Below are 23150 nucleotides of genomic sequence, written 5' to 3' on the forward strand. Positions count from 1 at the left end.
TAAGCAATGATTATGTATGCATATATTGCTTATACAGTTTTATAAATGTATAAATAGTTGATTAATGCTTGTTCATGAAAGTTATTATTAACTGTCATAAACCAATATATCTCTCTCTCCTCCCTCCCCTGTAGTCGTTGTCAGACGCCCTGCTCTCCCTCCAGATGGTGTACCCCAGGAGAAACCTGTCTGCTGACCAGTGGAGGAACGCACAGCTACTCAGTCTCATCAGTGCACCCAGCACCATGCTCAACCCAGCCCAGTCAGACACAGTGAGAACCCAATATATAGCATATTCCACTTAGTTTTGATCCACAGTACAGTGGGTGTGTACAGTAATGTGATCCCTGCAGGAGTTTAACCATTACTATGGTGTTGCTAGTGCCACATCTCTCAAATCACACCATTTTCTGCTCACAGGCATGTGCATTTACCTATGATTCTGATTTGTTCTAGATGCCCTGTGAATACTTGTCCCTGGACGCCATGGAGAAGTGGATAGTTTGTAAGTGTTTGTTTTTATTTAACCTTTATTTAACTAGGCAGGTCAGTTAAGAACAAATTCTTATTTACAATGACGGCCTACCCCGGCCAAACCCGGACGACACTGGGCCAATTGTGCGCCGCCCTATGGGACTCCCAATCACGGCCGGATGTGATGCAGCCTGGATGTGTGCATAGAGTGGAGTCTGATCTAATTGATTTAATAGGTTTATACCATTGGAGGGAAGGGGGAGCGTGATCGTTTTTAATTGTAATTCATTGTTCAGGTACAGGCTTGTGAAGTCATACAACACTTTAAAAAATATAAATCAGTTGAAATATTCTCATTCTGCACAAATATTGTTCAAAATCATATTTCTGTAACTTTCTATCTGACTCTAACTTTTGTTTGTCAGTTGGCTTCATTTTATGTCACGGGGTCCTGAACAGTGATCAGGCAGCTCTGAGCCTGTGGAAGCTGGCTCTTCAGAGCAGCACCTGCCTCTGTCTCTTCAGAGACGAGGTGTTCCACATCCATAAGGCTGCTGAGGACCTGTTCATCAACATCCGCGGGTGAGGGACACTAACTTTCTGAGCTAGTTTCCTGAAGCCAGATTAAGCCTAATCCTGGAATGAAAAGCATGCTCAATGGGTATAGTTTGAGCATATTCCCAGACAGCTGTTAAGTGTGTGTGTGAGTAAGTATGTTAACTATTCTCCCTTTTCATTTCATAGCTACAACAAGCGTGTGAATGACATCAAAGAGTGCAAAGAACAAGCTCTGTCACATGCGTAAGTGCCTCATAAATGCATCTTATTGCACCAAGAGGTTTTAAATGGTATTTGTCACAGTATCCTCTGATTATGAAATTGTTGCCGATTTGTTTTTGTTTTGTTATAGAGGTTTGATGCACAGAGAAAGACGCAAGTTCCTGAGATCTGCCTTGAAGGAGCTGGCCACAGTCCTATCTGACCAGCCAGGGTTACTGGGGCCTAAGGTACTGCACTAGTGCTCTATTTTGGTATTTTGACACTTTTTTTTATTTAGACAGTATGGAAATCAGATGGGGATACGGCAGGTGGGAGAAACAGTGGGAAGGGTGGACACAGGGATTGAACCCCAGTCTTAAGTGGGAAGATTTGTATGTGTGACTCCTGCTAGGAGTGTTGCCACTTAATGACGGCTCTTTACCTACCCTGCTGCGCGACTGCTCTCTAGTTGTGTTAACATGATAATGTTACATAAGACTAATGTAGCAGACACGAGTCGGGCAGGGTTTTATTTAATTTATTTTATTTCACCTTTATTTAACCAGGTAGGCTAGTTGAGAACAAGTTCTCATTTGCAACTGCGACCTGGCCAAGATAAAGCATAGCAGTGTGAACCGACAACACAGAGTTACATACGGAGTAAACAATTAACAAGTCAATAACACAGTAGAAAAAAAAGAGAGTCTATATACATTGTGTGCAAAAGGCATGAGGAGGTAGGCGAATAATTACAATTTTGCAGATTAACACTGGAGTGATAAATGATCAGATGGTCATGTACAGGTAGAGATATTGGTGTGCAAAAGAGCAGAAAAGTAAATAAATAAAAACAGTATGGGGATGAGTTAGGTAAAATTGGGTGGGCTATTTACCGATAGACTATGTACAGCTGCAGCGATCGGTTAGCTGCTCAGATAGCAGATGTGTGAAATTGGTGAGGGAGATAAAAGTCTCCAACTTCAGCGATTTTTGCAATTCGTTCCAGTCACAGGCAGCAGAGAACTGGAACGAAAGGCGGCCAAATGAGGTGTTGGCTTTAGGGATGATCAGTGAGATACACCTGCTGGAGCGCGTGCTACGGGTGGGTGTTGCCATCGTGACCAGTGAACTGAGATAAGGCGGAGCTTTACTTAGCATGGACTTGTAGATGACCTGGAGCCAGTGGGTCTGGCGACGAATATGTAGCGAGGGCCAGCTGACTAGAGCATGCAGGTCGCAGTGGTGGGTGGTATACACTGTTATAAACTGCATCCAGTTTGCTGAGTAGAGTGTTGGAAGCTATTTTGTATTTTGTAGATGCTCTCTAGTTATGACATCGCCGAAGTCGAGGATCGGTAAGATAGTCAGTTTTACGAGGGTATGTTTGGCGGCGTGAGTGAAGGAGGCTTTGTTGCGGAATAGAATTCTAGATTGGAGATGTTTGATATGAGTCTGGAAGGAGAGTTTTCAGTCTAGCCAGACACCTAGGTACTTATAGATGTCCACATATTCTAGGTCGGAACCATCCAGGGTGGTGATGCTAGTCGGGCATGCGGGTGCAGGCAGCGAACGGTTGAAAAGCATGCATTTGTTTTTTCTAGCATTTAAGAGCAGTTGGAGGCCACGGAAGGAGTGTTGTATGGCATTGAAGCTCGTTTGGAGGTTAGATAGCACAGTGTCCAAGGACGGGCCGGAAGTATACAGAATGGTGTCGTCTGCGTAGAGGTGGATCAGGGAATCGCCCGCAGCAAGAGCAACATCATTGATATATACAGAGAAAAGAGTCGGCCCGAGAATTGAACCCTGTGGCACCCCCATAGAGAGGGAGTTGCTCATAGCCCCGCCTGCGAGCTTCAAATCCAGTGTCTGCCCTCGGAGTAAGAAGGAATTTCCTCTTGGTCTAACGGTCTAAGACGTTGGTTGCTCCAGTGGGAGACCTGAGTTTATATCCCGTGTGTTACACAAATAACACTGCAATACTGCTCTAGTTGTGTTAATATGGTAATGGGAGTTGGACTAACACAATCTAGATTACTGGGCCCTAAAATACCACACTACTGCGCTCTAGTTATGGTAATGTTACATTAGACCAGGGGTCACCAACAGGTCCACCTATTGAGTAGCACGCCAAACGACTCTGAAAATAGATACAATTTTCACATGTTCCACCGCAAACTGTCATAAACACATCCCACAAGTATCAGACATCACATCTCCCAGGTACTATCTAATCAATGCAACATTAACATTATCCCGGCCTCCCGGGTGACGCAGTGGTCAAGGGCGCTGTACTGCAGCGCCAGCTGTGCCACCAGAGACTCTGGGTTCGCGCCCAGGCTCTGTCGTAACCGGCTGAGGTATATAATGAGTAAGTATATAATTTGTGTCTATGATTTGTTATTTTCTAACTTTGCAGAACCATCGCTGGACTGCACTCCTCACTCGATAGATTCACAATGAAATGGCCAGATGCACAAAAATGTTTTATTCAGATATGAGTTGAGCATTGACATGGACTCAGAACATCCAATTTTGTTGTTCTCTATGAACAATTGTAATTTTGAGAGTGGAAAAAAATATATATATATATATAAAAACCAGAAAAAATACAACTGAGGAAACATAATTTGGGAAAATATATAACTGAATTTTTTTTTTTTTTAAACAGATTTTATAGGCCCCCACTTAGAGTTGTTTATTAACCAATATTTTACAAAGTATATTGACAGAAAACGTAGTACACTACTTTCTCTAGTACAGTAAGGACCCAGTAAGAGTTGCAGGGAAGAGGAGAAGAGAAGAATGTGCCTATTTGAAAGCTAGAAGAAAAATTGTAGCTCATGACGTACACCACAGTTGTCTACTTATCTTAACACGATAATGTTACATCATAATAACACTAGTGGGCAGCATGTAGCCTAGTGGTTAGCGCGTTGGGCCAGTAACCGAAAGGTTGTTGGTTTGAATACCTGAGCCGACAAGGTAAAAAATCAGTCAATGTGCCCTTAATCCTAATTTGCTCGAGGGCCATGGTACTACTATGCCTGACCCTGTAAAACAACACATTTCACTGCACCTATCCTGTGTATGTGACAATATAAAATATTTATTTATTTTCTAGTCTTTTTTTTGTTGAGTTGGACTAGCACTATCTGTACTCTAGTTTTGTTAACATGATTATGCTAGTTGGACTAACTGTAAAGTGATCAGAGGATTAGGATTCAAATCCTGAAAGACGTGACTAATTGATGGATGAAAGTAACTATATAACTTGACTCCTGTCCTCTTCGTAGGCCCTGTTTGTGTTCATGGCTCTGTCATTCGCTCGGGATGAGATCATTTGGCTGCTACGACATGCAGACAACATCCAGAAGAAGAGCACAGATGACTTTATTGACAAGTAAGACACATCCTACTGATTCAACTTGTAACTATGGGATTTCCCTTTACCCCTCATGAAATGTTGTGGCACTGTGTTTACCTCCTTGAAAAGTCTGTGTCAAAATGTTTCTTCATGGCACTTTTGTTCTTGCTTGATTTTGGCCATTAGGAGACTGAAAGTGATGTGTCTTAACTTGAATGTTGACATGCACCATTTTGTGGGACAATATCAAAAGCAGAGAAAGTAAAGAACATTTTTGAGTAAAATGACCCTTTAAGGAATGCCATGGTGTAAAGGAGTATTGAACATACTAATGAAGTGTAGGTCTATTCTATTCTTTTAGATAACTCTTGCTATTCTATGTCCTCAGGCACATTGCAGAGCTGATCTTTTACATGGAGGAACTGAGGGCCCACGTGAGGAAGTATGGTCCTGTCATGCAGAGATACTACGTCCAGTACCTGTCTGGCTTTGACGCCGTGGTGCTCAACGAGCTAGTACAGGTGAGACTGCTCTCTGGAGCGAACATTGGTTTACCTCCCAAATGGCACCCTATTCCGTATATTGCAATACTTTTGACAATGGTTCCTAGAGCTCCGGTCAAAAATAGTTTACCTATGTAGGGAATAGGGTGCAATTTCGGATGTACTAATAGTCAATGTTATCCCTTTGTTTCATAATATCCTAGTATTTATTATATATTATAAACTGGGTGGTTCGAGCCCTGAATGCTGATTGGCTGACAGCCATGGTATATCAGACCGTATACCACGTGTATGACAAAGCAGTTATTTTTACTGCTCTAATTATGTAGGTAAACAGTTTATAATAGCAATAAGGTAACCTCGGGGGTTTGTGATATGTGGCCAATATACCACGGCTAAGGGCTATATCCAGGCATTAACGGGGTTCTTCAATAATTCTGCAAAATATTTGTTTGATGTGCATTTTTTATGTGTAGCTGTTTAGTTATGTGGGGAATTTATCACACAACATCAGCTGATTCAGGAAAGGGTTTTCTGAATGATAGTCAAGTGATAAAGATCGTGTGTGATACTGCAGACGATTGAACAACAGCCAAAGTGCGGGAATTAATGTTCATCTGGAGAATTGACAGAACATTTTGGTGTCTGTTGTTACGGCGGTCAAGATAATTAGCCGTGGACAATATTGGCAAGATCAAATCAAATTGTATTGAAATACTTATGTCATGCAATAAAATAAAATTGTATATAAATACTTATGTCATGCAATAAAATGCAAATGAATTACTTAAAAATCATACAATGTGATTTTCTGGATTTTTGTTTTCGATTCCATCTCTCACAGTTGAAGTGTACCTATGATAAAAAAATTACAGACCTCTACATGCTTTGTAAGTAGGAAAACCTGCAAAATCGGCAGTGTATCAAATACTTGTTCTTCCCACTGTATATCAAAGCATTTAGAGATGTTGACCCTGATGTCACACATTGGCCCATTTATTTATGGAAAGACCCATATGCAGGTTGATATTTTGAAGGGAAAAAAGCAGAGCTGACCACTAGATGGAGACCAAGTATTTTGTTGATGTTATTCTTTGCTTGGCCACATCTCGCTCTCTGATATGCAATGTAAAACTCTTGTATTTTCTCAGTTGATCCCCTCACAGCATTCTACTGTAAACAGTGTCTGAGGCTTTCCTCTGCTCTCCTCTAGAATCTGTCCGTCTGTCCTGAGGATGAGTCCATCATCATGTCCTCCTTCGTCAATACCATGACGTCCCTCAGCGTCAAACAAGGTATTCAACCTAACACGGCCTGCCACTCATATTACAGAAATAACATAAATATATACAGTTTCTCATTTAGACTCATGTTGTTGATCCAACCTAAAAGAGAGTTCATTCCATCTTTTTGCTGTATATGTTCCAGTTTAGAAAACCTCTACTTGTATAGGCCAATGCTTACCGTAGTTGTTTTTATGTTGACCCGACCTATAACACAATTAAATGTATTCTGTTGCGGTACAGTAAATATTCCAGTTTAGAAAATGTCTAATTAATCATGCTTGGTTGTTTTTATCTATCTATATTAGCCTTAAGCACTAAAAGCCTTTGTCTGTGTAGACAGGTGTTGTTTTGGTAATGGCTGAGTGATGGACAGATGAAAGGAGGGAGGGCAGATGGTGGGCTGAGTAGGAGCCTGAGCCGCTCTCCACCTCTCCACCTGCTCCCCTCCCTCCTGTGTCCTGTGTCATGGTGATCCCATATCTGAGTGAATTGTCTCTGTCGGTGTTACAGTGGAAGACGGGGACGTGTTTGATTTCAGGGGCATGAGGCTGGACTGGTTCAGATTGCAGGTAAGACGCCATCAGGAAAATGAGACAAGCTTTGTGGCTGTGAGGCAGACCTGGGTTCAAAGAGTATTCAGAATCCTTTCACAATGCTGGACTGGGTTTGACACTTTTGAGACTATTCTATTGGTTCAATTGCACCAGGCAAGCTCAATGGAACCAAAATAATAGTCTGAAAAGTGTCAAACCCAACCCATCTGGCAATCCTGGCAGGCTAGAGCAAAGGCTTAAAGTATTTGGAAGGATTTCAAATATTATTTGAACCCATGTCTGGGCTTTGAGGCCACTGCTAGGTGTGTGTGTTGTAATTAGCACTGTGTGTGTGTCATAATGAGCCTTAATTAGCACTCTGGGCCAGTAATGAGGGGGCAGTGTTTAGCATGCTACCATACTCCTGTCAGCCTACTCCTGTTTCCTATCTATAGGCCGCTGTGCTGTGCTGTGCTGTGCTGTGCTGTGCTGTGCTGTGCTGTGCTGTGCTGTGCTGTGCTGTGCTGTGCTGTGCTGTGCTGTGCTGTGCTGTGCTGTGCTGTGCTGTGCTGTGCTGTGCTGTGCTGTGTCGTGTCCTATAGCCCATTGTGTGTGTGTTAGGGAAGGGGAACGGAACCTCCGGTAGATACAGTAGACCAGGTTCCCCTCCATCTCATCAGCCATAATTAGCACTCTGGGACAGTAATAAGGGAACCGTGTTTAGCGTGCTACCCTACTCCTGTTGCACTGTTGCCTATCTATAGATTAGAGAATGACCTGAGCACCTATCCACAAAGCATCTCATAGTAGGAGCGCTGATCTAGGATCTGTTCATATGATCTTATTTATTATGATCTAAAAGGCAAAAATTATCCTATATCAGCACTCCTACTCTGAGCTGCTTTGTGAATACAGGCTCAGATCTTGTATTCAGAGTAGGAGTGCTGATATAGGATCAGTTTTGTATTTTAGATCGTAATGAATAAGAGGGATCTGATCCTGGATCAGCACTCTTACTCTGATGCTTTGTGATACAGGCCCTCTGGCTGCTGCTCTACACCCTTCACAGACAGCCTCTCGTACTGTACACTAGGATAGCAAATACAGAACTGCTCAGATAACAAGAAGCAGGGCGTTGGTTTATTCACTATGCATCTTTGCGTTCAGTGTTTTCCAGGGACAAAGCAAATTCAGGAAGTATTTAAACAGCCTGTACAAGAACCACTGACAAATGTATGAACAGCTAGCTATATATACAGTATAGGCCTACATATTCAGATGCTGCTGTCATCCCTACAAGTAGTATGGTTGTATGAATGTCACTGAGTAGTCCTTATTTATCGAGGTGGAGTTCTTCATGTGAGGATCAGAACCTAAACCTGTCTGTTCCACAAGAGCACTCTTGTGCTCTCTTCCACCAGCTCTATGTCAACCACAAAGAAATATTGTTTATTTTTTCATTCATGTGCATGTTATTTGAAGTGTTGAAAAATACAATTTCATGCATTTCAGAGAAACTGTATTATGGATATAGGAGGATAGATTCTGGGCCCCATTACATTTCTTTAAAACTATTTGGAATTGATGACAATAAATATTATTATTTGAAGCTGTGTTTGTTTAAGAATCGTTGCTCACCTATTAACCCATCCCTTAATCCATCTATCCCTGTCTCGCTCACTCTCTTTCTCTCTTGCTCTCTCAACCATGCTTGGCTCCTCAGTACTTTGCTGAGATCATCACAACCACCCCTGCTGCCAGGGACCCACATCACTCTCCCTGATCCGTTGGTCGACTCTTTGTTCCACCGTTGTACGATTGGCCCAGCCCTCCACTCAGATGGATTTTCATGATGCGTCCCAAATGGCACCCTATTCCCTGTATAGTTCAATACATTTGACCAGGGCCCTATGGGCTAGGTCTATGGGCCCTGGTCAAAAGTAGTGCACTTCATCGGGAGTAGGGTGCCATTTGGAACGGAGGCTATGCCATGGCCGTCCCAATCAGTTCCCTCTGAGATGTTGTCTGATCTCAGCTCAGGGCCTCGGCAAGAAATGCTTCAACTTGGAAAAGTTTCTCAGTTTAGTCGGTAAATTAGGCCAGGGAAGGCAGGGGAAAAGAGAAAAGCTTCCATATGCGTGGAATGGGAACTGTTTTCCCAACACAGCTGAACAACTATTTTCTCAAGTCTTGTGGTTTTTCTACTGGCTGCTCTACACCCTTCACAGACAGCCTCTCGTACTGTACACTAGGATAGAAAAAACAGAACTGCTCAGATACCAAGAAGCAGGACGTTGGTTTATTCACTATGCATCTTTGGTTCAGTGTTTGCCAGGGACAAAGACAATTCAGGAAGTATTTAAACATCTTGTACAAGAACAGCTGACAAATGTATGAACAGCTAGCTATATATACAGTATAGGCCTACATATTCAGGTGCTGCTGTCATCCCTAAAAATAGCTGGTTGTAAGTAAGAATATGACAGTGAATAATCCTAATTTATCAAGATGGAGTTCTTGGTCCTGAAAGATTAATGTTTGGATCAGAACCTAAGTCTGTGTTCCACAAGAACACTCTTCTTCTAAAGGTACTCTCTTCTCCTTCCATAACCCACATGCCATGTGAGCCGTTTCAGCACTCTGGCAGACAGACTTTGTCATAAGCCATATCAATGTCCTTTCTGTTAAGTACTTTTTATTATTTTCAAGAAGAAAAAAATCTTTCATAGTTTTACTTTGGAAACTCTTGCTGTTTGTGTGATCCATTAAGTGAACGTGTTGGATGAGAAATACAAACTGCCATTACCACAGTGATGTCATGTTAGTGATATTAATCTAAACAAAGTCTTGCATCATGTCATCTAACTCCAACTAGCATACATTGGTTGAGACACAGTTGGACTGGATGGAGAGAAGAGAAGATAAACCCTAACCCTTATTTTTCTCTCTCATCTGTCTTTCTTCATGTCTCCTTTCTCCACAGTGCTGTTTTCTATTTCTGTTCTGATTATGGCATTGTGACAACCATGCAACAGCACTTTAAAGTTTCAAAATAGGCCTTGAATATCAATACTCTTACTCTTAAGTTTTCCTCTTGCCTACTTTTTCTATTTATTGTCCTTTCTCAGACATTTGAACCACAGGTGGTTGTGTGAGTTTAGCACCTGCTAAATGTCTTTATGTGGTTGTGGTACCAGGTTGGCATCAAACGTTCTTTTAGTTGGCAGGCATTTTAGAGATGTTGAGAACCAGCGGAACATGTTCGAGTCAACGCTCTCGCTGCATTTTCTCACACTTGTGTAGCTCGAAATCTTTCCAAAAAGTGTGTGTTTTTATTTGATGGATTTCACGCTTTATTTTTGGACTTGGATTCTTTAAGGACTCGTTGTGCCCTGGTAACACAGCTGTTTCACTGCCCTTGGTGTGTGTCCCAAATGGCACCCCAAATGGCACCCTATTCCCTACATAGGGCTCTGGTCAAAAGTAGTGCACTATGAATAGGGTGCCATTTGGGATGTAGTTTTGGTCTCCCAAAAAATAACTGATGGCATCGCTGCTTCAGGGCTTCAGAACTGTGGCCATTTTCCTTTTAACGATCTCCACGATCAAAGAAAGCAATGTCTTGAACTCTACAGAGTATCTGTTTTGCGTACTGTCTTGCTTTGGGAGGAAATTGTATTGTTTGGCCATTGTCAGTAGTATCAAGTATCAAGTTAACACAGACATCTTCCCAGAAATCTTTCCTTAGATGTTAATGACATGGTAACTCATCCAACCACACTTTTCCTTCCAGACTCCCACTGACTTCCAAATTTAAATCGGATCAGGTTTTTATTTGATTCTTAGGAAAGGGGGAATTTTGGGGAAAGAGAGAAAGGAATGCTACTAATAGGAATATGATTTGTCCGAAGACTTAAAACTACATGATACAAACAATGACTACCTCATGAAGCTGGTTGAGAGAATACCAGGAGTGTGCAAAGCTGTCATCAAGGCAAAGGGTGACTAATTTGAAGAATCTCAAATATAAAATATATATTTTATTTGTTTAACCCTTTTTTGGTTACTACATGATTCCATATGTGTTATTTCATAGTTTTGATGTCTTCACTATTATTCTACAATGTAGAAAATAGTACAAATAAAGAAAAAACATTCAATGAGTAGGTGTGTCCAAACTTTGTACTGGTCCTGTAGATATAAAGCCGCTTCAGCTGGAAACAACATGGCATACATGAGTAAAGAATGATGAACTGTTAAGGGTTAATACGTTTTGTTTTCCCCTGGGCTGACCTTAATAGTGTCTCCAAAGAAAGTGTTCTCCTGGTAAGGCCTATACCAATAATGCCTTGTTTCCCCCTTGGTTAGGCCTATACCAGTGTGTCCAAGGCTTCTCTGGGCATCGCAGACCACCGAGAGTTGGGCAAGATGATGAATACCATTATATTCCACACCAAGATGGTGGATTCCCTGGTGGAGATGCTGGTGGAGACATCTGACCTCTCCATATTCTGGTAAATAAACTAACCAGAACAGCCCAGATGGCAGGAGCATATATCTCATGTTTCCATAGCTTGAGGCAGCTTGATGTACAAGTACACTCCCTGGACAATACGTTTTCCACACGGCTTATTCTTTTAGGGTCAACATTTACATTTACCTCCATGTTCAGTTCAGTTACACAGACATTTAAAACATAGTAAAAACTAATAGGTCATATAGTCTCCATCTTCTGGCAGGGGCTCTACATTTGGGACTCCAATTAAGAAAAACATGAAGAATTATTGCTGGGTAGTTTAATTGAAGCAGTAAAATACTAAGAAAAACGCATCAAATATACATACAAAAGTAAAAACTGCAACACAGGAAAATGCATAACATCAATACAAATAGATTGGATCCAGTTAAACATTGTTTTCAAGGAAAACATAGTAAAAGGTAATAGGCTACAGAGCCATCACTCATCCTATAAAACCCCATGGTAACTAACTGTCTGTTAGGGGTTTTGTTATGTTATTTTTCTTTGTTATGTTTGGTGTAGACAGGTCAGGACAGGAGATGAGATGGTTGGACAGATGAGGTATTATTGGACCAGAGATATATGATGAAGTTGGCAGCTCATGCTCTTTCCTCTCTCCCTTCCTTTCTTTCCTATTTACTCTCTCTCTCTTCTAATATATTTCCTTTCTCTCTCTCTCCTTTGTTCTCTCTCTCTCCTTTCCTCTCTCTCTCTCGCCTCTGATAGCTTTTACAGTCGTGCGTTTGAGAAGATGTTCCAGCAGTGTTTGGAGCTGCCCTCCCAGTCTCGTCACTCCATCTCCTTCCCTCTGCTCTGTACCCACTTCATGAGCTGCACTCATGAGCTCTGTCCTGAGGAGGTGAGTGAAGTGTCGCATTGAGATATGATGTAACGACCGTATCACGAAACATCACAGTAAGCATCACTAAGGTCTGGCTGGTCACTCTGGGATCTAGTCATTTAGGAAACAATCTTATTTTCAACCTAAATAACTAATATATTTAATTGATCAGATCGGCCTTACAAAATATGTTTTCAAAATTCTTTCCTAGTTGAATGTCAAAAGGTACTCAAGGGTCTTTCCTACTTAAATAATGGGTAAATTAATACATAAAATACATGTTTATTAAATGAACCCAGACATGTTTGTGTATTATACTTGCAATGTAAAGATTTTAAATGTTTTGTATGTATACTAATAAGTTTGACTTGATCTCTTTCCAAGAGCTGGAATCTTAGGTTAAGCTCCTGGTGCAGTAGCAACCTATTCAATTTGGAGTTTCATCTCATGCAGTAGTTTTCTAGCACTTATGGGGACTGCTAGTCTCAGAGAAGCAGGCCATTTCACAGGATGTCTCACACACTGAATAATGTCAGTGTTGCACCTGGGGATTGGAGGGAGGGAGGAGGGAGGCTGCATGTGTGTAGGTCTCCATCAGCTCCGTCTCAGTGCTGCTAGGGCCCATGGTGCATCCCAAATGGAACACTGTTCCCAAAACAGTGCACTACTTTTGAACACATGGGTTCTGGTCAAAAGTATTGCACTACATGGGGAATAGGGTGCCATTTGTGACATAACCTGTGTTTCCTTCCATGCTGTTAGGGCATGTGACCAGAGCAGCAGGATGGAGTCAACAGAGAATCAGGAAAGTCACAGCAAATTTTTGTGGGTTGTGGAATGTCGCAGAACGAAGCATCCAGAGCTGTGGTCAATGTACCCAGATGTGTACCGAGAAGCAAAGGGCTGAAAAGCATGATTTATTAAATCTGTAATTGAACCATACACTGGTGCATCTACTAGCTACTAGGGGGAATGTGAAAGCCCTCAGCACACACAAGCTCCACAACAGATTTCTGTTTCCCTCTCTTTTGAAATACACCAGGCTCATATCATGAAGTGTTTGTTCCTAACAAACATGTAGCCTTCTAATATCCATTTATTTTGGTAAATAAGACATATTTTCACTCCTAATTGGTTGAAAAACGGTACTGAAATAGGCGGCACAATAAGTGGCACAATAGGCGTTCTCATGTGGCCGAGCAAAGTGGTCAAGGGAGAGCCTTTTGCTTAAGAGCTGTCTGAGTGCACTTAGAGAAATAAAAGAGATTTATTGAGACATAGAAGGCTTGGATTTCACTTATTCAAACACAAAACTCCCTCTCTCAGCATGTCTTCAAAATGTTCCTCTTCCTATGTCCATTCCGCACAGCTTTGGACAGCTGCAAAAGTTATTTATGTTGGAAAAGCTCTAAATGTTTCCAAGAATATTTCCATCTTGCACAGAAAACTTTTTACAGCAGTTTATAGTAACAGTAAAAGGCCTGCATCTCAAATGGCACCCTATTCCCTATATAGTGCATTACATTTCACGAGATCCCTATGGGCCCTGGTCAAACGTAGTTCACTATATAGGGAATAGGGTGCCATTTGGAACAAAACTAAGATCACGGAACTTCAGTTAAAGGTCAGTCTTAGCATCAGATAGACTTTTCTCGCAGCTTAGAGGGTGTGTGCACTGTTTGACCAGAGTTGTGTGTGGGGACTGTGTGTGACCAGTTTTAGTGTGTCAGTGTATACTGTTTGGTCAGTGGGGAATGTTAAGGGTTGGCTACCTATGAATGACAGGTTCACTCAGACCATCTCTTCCTACAAACAGCTGGTTCTAGATCTGTTTGGCAATGACATCTACTGAAGGAATTAGATCTGGGACCAGGCTAACAAACAGCCATTCACCAAACCATCTACTGCGCAACCACCAGCCAATCTCCTATATACACTACATGACCAAAAGTATGTGGACACCTGCTTGTCGAACATCTCATTCCGAAATCATGGGCATTAATATGTAGTTGGTCCCACCTTTCCTGTTATAACAGCCTCCTCTCTTCTTGGAACATTATTGTGGGGACTTCCTTCCATTCAGCCACAAGAGCATTAGAATATCATTGTATACTGTTGGTTTAGATTTCCATTCACCGGAACTAAGGGGCCTAGCCCGAACCATCAAAAACAGCCCCAGACCATTATTCCTCCTCCACCAAACGTTAAGGTTTGCACTATGCATTCAGGCAGGTAGTGTTCTCCTGGCATCCACCAAATCCAGATTTGTCCATTGGACTGCCAGATGGTGAAGCGGGATTCCTCACAGCAGAGAACACGTTTCCACTGCTCCAGAGTCCAATGGTGGTGAGCTTTATACCACTCCAGCTAACACTTGGCATTGCACATGGTGATCTTAGGCTTGTGTGTTGCAGCTTGGCCATGGAAACCCATTTCATTAAGCTCCCAACGAGCAGTTCTTGTGCTGACGTTACTTCCAGAGGCAGTTTGGAACTGTAGTGAGTGTTGACCAGGGCAGCTCTAGCAGGGCAGAAATCAGACAGACTGACTTGTTGGAAAGGTGGCATCCTATGACGGTTCCACATTGAAAGTCACTGAGCTCTTCAGTAAGGGCATTATCCTGCCAATCTTTGTCTTTGGAGATTGCATGGTTGTGTACTTGATTTTATACACCTGTCAGCAACGGGTGTGGCTGAAATAGCCAAATCTACCAATTTGAAGGGGTGTCCACATACTTTTGTATATATAGTGTAGCTTTCCCCAAGATAAAAACATTTTCTTCCCTTCCTACAGAGGCACCACATAGGCGACCGAAGCCTGTCCCTGTGCAACATGTTTCTGGATGAAATGGCTAAACAGGCCCGCAACCTCATCACAGACATCTGCACCGAGCAATGCACGCTCAGCGACCAGGTGAGGTCTTGTTGTCATGGTGATTAATCACAGTCCATGCTAAGTAGTGAGAAATGCTTTTTGAAGTCGGTTCGGTTTTGGTTAGATTATTTCAAAAATAATCAAGATTTTTGATTTCATTAAACATTTTTTGTAAACATTTTATGCACTACAGTATGTATTATGTGGGTTGAATGCTGTAATAACACAGAATACAACAATGAATAAAAGTCCCATGATGGTAGTGACTGCCCATTACTGCTTATCACTTATTAACCATCATTTATTCACATTACTTTACTTTAATAAAATATTAAAGTTTTTGTGTATATTAAATTTGTTTTATCTCATCTCTATAAAGCTGCTGCCTATGCTGTGATAAAATCAACATTTTAGTAGTTCTTCAATGTAAAATAAGGCATACTTTTATGACTGCTGAATCAATCACTTCTTAGATCATGTATTTTCAGGTACAAATACCTCTCGAAGTATCATGTATTTTCAGGTAAAAATGCCTCTCGAAGTATTATGTATTTTCAGGTAAAAATGGCTCTCGAAGTATCATGTATTTTCAGGTAAAAATGCCCCTCGAAGCAACTGCTCTATATGTAGCGCATTCTTCTGGTCTCTTAGTAGCGGGTGTAAAAGAAACACAGACCGGACAAGTAGGCGCGCAATTGATTATGGTCAAGCTAATTATCACATTTTCTGCGCTAAATTATGTAGAACATTGGCTTGTTGGAAACTACAACTCCCTACTACATCGCACCATTCATGTATGATCTTCTGATTTATCTCTAGAGAAAATGCAGCGCAATGTGCACATTCAGCTCACAGAAGAAAAAAAACTAAATGGAATTCAAATAATTTAACCAATGTTGTTCAGTTAGTTGTTTTAAATACCTTTCGGTTAATCGCTCAGCACTAATGCTAAGCAACCAGGTGAGTGCATGTTGTCATGGTGATGAATTAATCAGGGGTTTGGAGCGAGGGGTCTGGGTCTGCTCTCAAAACCGCTTGTGTCATTCCATAACCATCTAATTTATTATAATTTATGAGGAAGGGCCGTTTCCCAAACACAGTTTAGGCCTAGTGATTTAGGCTTACAGTGAGTGCATAACTTGTTGATTCGTATGTTGGAACTGAACCTATCCACTAGCCATTTAAGTTTTTCAACTGTAGGTCTTAAGTCAGATACTTTTTGTAATTCTATTTCGGTCATATACAGTAAATACAACACAATATAGCCTAAGTTGTGCAAGTTCCAACTAAGTGCTTTCAAAATATAATTTGTCACTTCATTCCTTATTGGTCTGTGGGTGTTAAAGGGTTTTTCCTGTTGCTCCTGTTGTAGCTGCTGCCAAAACATTGTGCCAAAACCATCAGTCAGGCGGTGAACAAGAAGTCAAAGAAGCAGATGGGGAAGAAAGGCGAGCCTGAGAGAGAGAAGCCTGGAGTAGAGAGCATGAGGAAAAACAGGCTGCTGGTCACCAAGTAAGTAGTGTATACTCTGTAGGGTCCCTCAGTCAGGTTAGGGACTCTTTCCCAATGTGTCTTTACTCGATTCGTCCTCTCCTCTTTCTCAAAACAAATTGGAGAACGTCCACGGGGATGGAACCTTGGATATTCTCCTCCAATTCCGAGGAATAAAGGAAAGACAAATTTGGAAAGAGGCCTGAAACAGAGACATGGCCACTTCCACCCCCACTTCTGCACTCCATGACCTCCTCTCCACTTTCAGATGTTTTCAACAGTACACTATTAATCGATGGTTTTGCAAGTCATGGTCTACATGCGTCCAAAATGGCATCCTATTCCCTACATTGTGCACTAGTATGGGCCCTGGTCAAACTTTATTTCCCTCTGTGTTTGAATAATACCATGCTAAAATATATTTCCACCACTTGCCCTCCCTGCTTATTATACTACGCTACTCCTAATTCTCGACTCTACTCCTAATTCTCAGCTTCCAGTAAGATACATAGAAACAGACCACCAGCAGGGCTAGTATAATAATATAGATTCAGGTCTGAGCCAAAAAAGGGGGGTGTAAAAACAACAGTAGCTGTGGTGCTGGAGGAATTTAATCCATCTGCTCTGTCACAGATTTCCCCTTTAATCTGAACGAAATTAGGTTTTAATGCCTAACTGATGTGTGTGTGTGTTCTTAGCCTGGATAAGCTTCACACGGCGTTGTCCGAGCTGTGTTTCTCCATCAACTACGTACCCAACATGGTGATATGGGAACACACTTTCACTCCTAGGGAGTACCTCACCTCACACCTGGAGATACGCTTCACCAAGTGAGTACACATATGTGCTTGCAGACACACACACACATGGACACGAACACACAAACACACTCAGGGTGTCCACTCTTTTATTACAATACCAGTCTTCACAGGAGGCTATGGGTGAATTCCTGCAGATAGTCTGACTGCTCTCTCTCTGTTTCCACTGTGTTGTAACGTTAGCTGGTCAGTTATGAAACTTGCTTCTCCTCCCCCAAACACCAATCCATTGATTATCTCACGCAGAAAGGCATTGAGGCTTAGTTTATTGTTATAAATCAAGGAACATTGTGATCCATTTGTAGATATTACACTAAACAAAAATATAAACTCAACATGTAAAGTGTTGGTCCCATGTTTCATGAGGTGAAATAAAAAAGTCCCAAAAATGTTCCATATGCACAAAAAGCTAATTTCTCTTACATTTTGTGCACAAATGTGTTTACATCCCTGTTAGTGAGCATTTCTCCTTTGCCAAGATAATCCATCCACCTGACAGGTGTGGCATATCAATAAGCTGATTCAACAGCATGATCATTACAAAGATAAAAGGACAATAAAAGGTCACTCTAAAATGTGCAGTTTTGTCACACAACACAATGCCACAGATGTCTGAAGGAGCGTGCAATTGGCATGCTGACTTAAGGAATGTCCACCAGAGTGGTGGCGGTGGGGTTATGGTATGGGCAGGCATAAGCTACGGACAATGAACACAATAGCATTTTATCAAATGTAATTCGAATACACAGAGATACCGTGACGAGATCCTGAGGCCCATTGTCGTGTCATTCAGCTAACCATCATCTCATGTTTCAGCATGATAATGCACAGCCCCGTGTCGCAAGGATCTGTACACAATTCCTGGAAGCAGAAAATGTCCCAGTTCTTCCATGGCCTACATACTCACCAGATATGTCATCCATTGAGCATGTTTGGGATGCTCTGGATTGACATGTATGACAGCATGTTCCAGTTCCCGCCAATATCCAGCAACTTTGCACAGCTATTGAAGATGAGTGGGACAACATTCCACTGTCCACAATCAACAGCCTGATCAACTCTATGCAAAGGAGATGTCGCGCTGCATGAGGCAAATGGTGGTCACACCAGATACTGACTAGTTTTCTAATCTATGCCAATACCTTTTTTAAGGTATCTGTGACCAACAGACAGATGCACATCTGTATTCCCAGTCATGTGAAATCCATAGATTAGGCCTAATTTATTTATTTCAATTGACTGATTTGAACTGTAACTCAGTAAAATCTTTGAAATTGCTGCAAATTGCATTTATATTTTTGTTCAGTATAATTACAATCCCAAGGCAGAGTTTAACAAAAAACCTCTTAAGGGTTTATGATTTTATCTGTGTGATTTATTGGTCCAGCAGACATGTTTTCTGGGATCAGAGTGATTTTTGACGCGCGTCCAGAATTGGGCCTGACCGGTCCAATGAAATAAACATTGTGCTGGAGAGGAACAGGTATTTTCCTCTGTGGGAGTTAGGGTTGTGACGTATGTGCTTTGGCTGGCCCCTCTCTGTGTGTGTGTGTGTGTGTGTGTGTGCGTGTGTGCGTGTGTGTGTGTGCGTGTGTGTGTGTGTGTGTGTGTGTGTGTGTGTGTGTGTGTGTGTGACGTTGGCTAACCCCTCTCCCCCGGGCCGTGAACTTCTCCCGTGCTTCCCAGATATGAGAGCCTATTACCATTAACACACAACGGCATGCTCACACATACAAAGGCATTCACTGGGCCTATTACCATGCACATAAACACACACCCTATTACCGCCACTTACCACTACACCCTGCTCCGCTCCTTAAGGTCAGCGCAGGATAAAAGTTTTACTGCCCTTATGTTCCCAGTTCCCAGCACACTTCAGACAGATGAGAAAAAATGCTAATTACTAAATGTTCCTAATGATCGATCAGGCGCCATAGTTTTTAAACCCTACCATGTTTGATCCGATCTGCCTGCGCCACACCTTCAGCTGCGCAACCAAGTTATCTACGTAGAAATATGGAAAAGTTAGGGATTAGGCAAAACAATACAGCCATTGTTGAACATTGTTGAAGACTCGCCCAAACTCCCTGGAGTCCATGTAACTAACAGGCACCATTTGCTGATGTAAAAAGTACTTTATAAATACATTTTATTGACTTATTTATCCCTATATGCCTAACCTTAACCTTTGGATCTGCCGGTTAAATATCTACTTCCAGGACAATATGAACGCCCTCTCAGCCTCTGTCAGTGAATTGCAAAGAATTGGTCATCATGCTCTAGATCAGCAAACACGTTTGGTCTTCGCCAAAAGGCATGAGGAAGACTCCCCAAACTTAAGGAAAACGCTATATCTGGCACAAACCCAAAACCTCTCATCACCCCGAGAACACCACAGTGAAGCATGGTGTTGGCCGCATCATGCTATGGGGATGTTTTTCAATGGCAGTGACTGGGCGGCGCTAAATCCAGGGAAATTCTTGAGGGAAATCTGTTTCAGTCTTCCAGAGATTTGAAACTGGGACAGATCCTAGTCGATCGCCAAACACCTCTGTAAAAAACACAACGATAAGCGAATTGCACTGTTGGAGGTAGGTGCACCTGATTCAGCTGCCCTGCGCACTGGGTAGGCAACGTGTTCCCATTTTGTACCTTGAGACATATGAAAATGGTTCAAACTGCCTTCCCAGGGGACCTGGGGGGAGCAAATCAAGTGCACTATAGGCCTACCACTGGCCATTCAGATGGCTCAGATTACCGTGTCTGCAGTAATGTTGCAGGCACAAAAGAAAGCTACAGCAAAGTTAATACAATGAGATTTCAAAATGTTTAAAACCATGACCAGAGAGAGACTGTCAACTAATACAGCAAAGAGATGCTGTTTTTATGAGTGAGTTCATGTTTAAGTTCTTAGTCAGCACTATCAACACTTTCTATTTAACTCTTTTATAAACCTAAAACATAAAATGCATGTTCTCCCTACTTCCTCTCACGTTACAACCAGCACTGCAGCTGCAATGAATGAGTAGGAAAGTGTATCTATAGGCTTGCGTTGTTATTATTATTAGCAGCTTGGGCAAATTTTTATATCAAGGAATATTTCAATTTCTCTGGTCATAGGAGTAACAACATTCATTTGTGCATGAGGCAGAAATAATGCGTTGTGACTTGAGTTTCACCATGAAAGACGGCGTCCCTTTTTGGTTAGTGTCAGTGGAGGAAAGGGACAGCAGAAGGACGTTGAGAGGCGGACCCTCAGTCTGCTGCTCTCTCCCTCCGCTAAGACTGACCAGCAGATGCAGTCACCATCAGCCAAGTAAAATAAAAAAGCTAATGATTTAAATGTATGCTCACTCAGCTGTGCCTCACAAGTAATACAACAACTGATCTATTACCAGCCTACCTCAAATGTAGATTTCTTTTTTTTGTCTGAGAAGAATAACAATGCATTGGCAGAGCAATTCAAGCAAAGCCAATATGGGGTGATAAGGTTTTGGGCCTATAACCTACTGCACAAACCTCATCAACCCCGTTTTTAATAGGGTAATGTTGCTGCATAGGCTTACGTTTTTAAGTCATGTATTAAAAAAAAAAAATTACGGTAGATCCTGGCTTGCATTTTGACTCAGAAAGTGGTCTTGCCTCAAAAACCGTTGGTGACCACTGCTCTAGATTGATTGACAGATTGATCCTGTTTCGTTCCATCTCTAGGTCTATCGTGGGGATGACCATGTATAACCAAGCGACCCAGGAGATAGCCAAACCGTCTGAGCTGCTGACCAGTGTCAGGGCTTACATGACTGTGCTCCAGAGCATAGAGAACTATGTTCAGATAGATATCACCAGGGTGTTCAACAACGTGCTGCTGCAGCAGACACAACATCTGGACAGTCACGGAGAACCAACCATCACTAGCCTCTACACCAACTGGTGAGTCCTAACCCCTTAACTTCTTAACCCTAACCTCCTAACCACCTAACCTTAACCTCCTAACCCCAACCAACCAACCAATCACTTGCCTCTTCACCAACTGGAATACATTCACAAAACAATATGAATTTCCACTTTCTGTCTGTTTGAGAATAACAGCTCTGAGCCTTGATTCAAACCAACGCAGGTAAATGTCCTGTGCACTGCGATTGAGTTTGAATGGTGACTTCTGCTTGAGCCGACATCCGCGATGAACGTGGTCTCTGTGAACATCTGAGAAATTGCCTCTAAAAGTCTATCGCAGTGCGCAGGTTGTTCATCTGGGTTGGTCTGAATACCAGCCTTGATCATGCCTTCCATTCCATCAGATAACCACCAACATGACAAGCCATACATTCTCTCTGTACTACAGGTATCTGGAGACTTTATTGCGCCAAGTTAGCAACGGACACATAGCTTACTTCCCAGCCATGAAGGCTTTTGTCAACCTACCTACGGAGAACGAGCTCACCTTCAATGCAGAGGAATACTCTGATATCTCAGGTAAATTATGCTGTCCTTTTAGACACCAATAGACTCATGGTACTGAGAGTATGAGTAATGATTTACTACTTAGAATATTTAAACTGTGTTTATAGCCATAGCAGTGTTGGATGGAGCTAAGAATCACTAACAGAACTCTTCCATGATCTTATGTCGAGGGGTCGGGATAAAGCAGGAAAACACATGTATGTTGGACATTCATTGGACAATAAAGTAGCCAACAATAAAGTAGACAGTAGATGACAGAACATTTCCATGACCTTGTGTTGGATGGGTTGGATTAAAGTAGACCACCAGTCATTCATAGACGTATTGGGCAATAAAGTAATCTTATTCCTATTTTCTTCTTCTTCTCTTCTTTTCAGAGATGCGGTCCCTGTCGGAGCTGCTGGGGCCCTATGGGATGAAGTTCCTCAGTGAGAGCCTCATGTGGCACATCTCCTCCCAGGTGGCCGAGCTCAAGGTGAGGAGTCACTTGGGTCACAGAGATCAAGGGTTAATGGTAGAGGTCATCCAGGGTTAACCCAGGTCAGGCTGGGTCATGTTCATTAGGGCACCTCGTAGCAACACATAAAATACATGTAGCATTTCTTATTGCACACTTCCAGAAAGTCTGTCCCCTGTTTTGGACAGGTTTGTTCCTTTTGGTGCCTAAAGAACACAGCCCTGGTTTCTCTCTTCTATAATTCTTAGTGTGCATCCGAAATGCGACCCTATCCCCTATATCAGGGGTATTCAACTCTTACCCTACGAAGTCCAGAGCCTGCTGGTTTTATGTTCTACCTGATAAGTAATTGCACCCACCTGGTGTCCCAGGTCTAAATCAGTCCCTGATTAGAGGGGAACAATGAAAAAAATGCAGTGGAACTGACTTTGGGGTCCAGAGTTGAGTTTGAGAGCCCTATATATTGAACATCTTTTGACCTGGGTCCTATGGTGGTCTCCTATGGGATCTGGTCAAACGTAGTGAACTATATAGGGAATAGGGTTCTATTTCAGATGAAGCCTTGGCAGTATGAGTCATTAGAGGTTAGAGGGTCTTTCCAGAAGCAGAGTTTTCCCCTGGAAACAGAACCAGACCCACAGCAGAACAGAGGCAGTGTGGGTTACTGGTATCCTCTAACTGCTAACTGACTGACACTTGACTAACTGACACTAAATTAATTTAGTGTTAGTGATAAGTGTTGCGAAAGCAGCTAGCCAGACTAATACATC

At 42.1% G+C, this 23150-nt stretch overlaps 1 protein-coding gene across 8 annotated transcripts in view; it reads left to right on the forward strand.

Moving 5' to 3' along the window:
- The window catches only part of LOC112239285 (nck-associated protein 1), a 54760-nt gene that overhangs the window by 20744 nt on the left and 10866 nt on the right, over positions 1-23150 (forward strand). For 5 of the 8 annotated variants that reach the window (XM_024407776.2, XM_024407772.2, XM_024407780.2 and 2 more), the window contains 17 exons: positions 135-272; positions 457-505; positions 900-1056; positions 1219-1275; positions 1385-1481; positions 4527-4633; positions 4986-5118; positions 6314-6394; positions 6887-6955; positions 11288-11433; positions 12165-12297; positions 15073-15192; positions 16526-16665; positions 17343-17474; positions 21174-21392; positions 21805-21935; positions 22301-22398. In XM_024407776.2, coding sequence (XP_024263544.2) covers positions 135-272; positions 457-505; positions 900-1056; positions 1219-1275; positions 1385-1481; positions 4527-4633; positions 4986-5118; positions 6314-6394; positions 6887-6955; positions 11288-11433; positions 12165-12297; positions 15073-15192; positions 16526-16665; positions 17343-17474; positions 21174-21392; positions 21805-21935; positions 22301-22398 — 2007 coding nt within the window. Of the gene's footprint in view, positions 1-134; positions 273-456; positions 506-899; positions 1057-1218; positions 1276-1384; positions 1482-4526; positions 4634-4985; positions 5119-6313; positions 6396-6886; positions 6956-11287; positions 11434-12164; positions 12298-15072; positions 15193-16525; positions 16666-17342; positions 17475-21173; positions 21393-21804; positions 21936-22300; positions 22399-23150 lie in introns of all 8 variants that reach the window. The other 3 variants (XM_024407787.2, XM_024407797.2, XM_024407803.2) reach the window with 1 other exon arrangement.

Source organism: Oncorhynchus tshawytscha, linkage group LG03, assembly GCF_018296145.1.
Source record: "Oncorhynchus tshawytscha isolate Ot180627B linkage group LG03, Otsh_v2.0, whole genome shotgun sequence".
Taxonomy (NCBI): domain Eukaryota; kingdom Metazoa; phylum Chordata; class Actinopteri; order Salmoniformes; family Salmonidae; genus Oncorhynchus; species Oncorhynchus tshawytscha.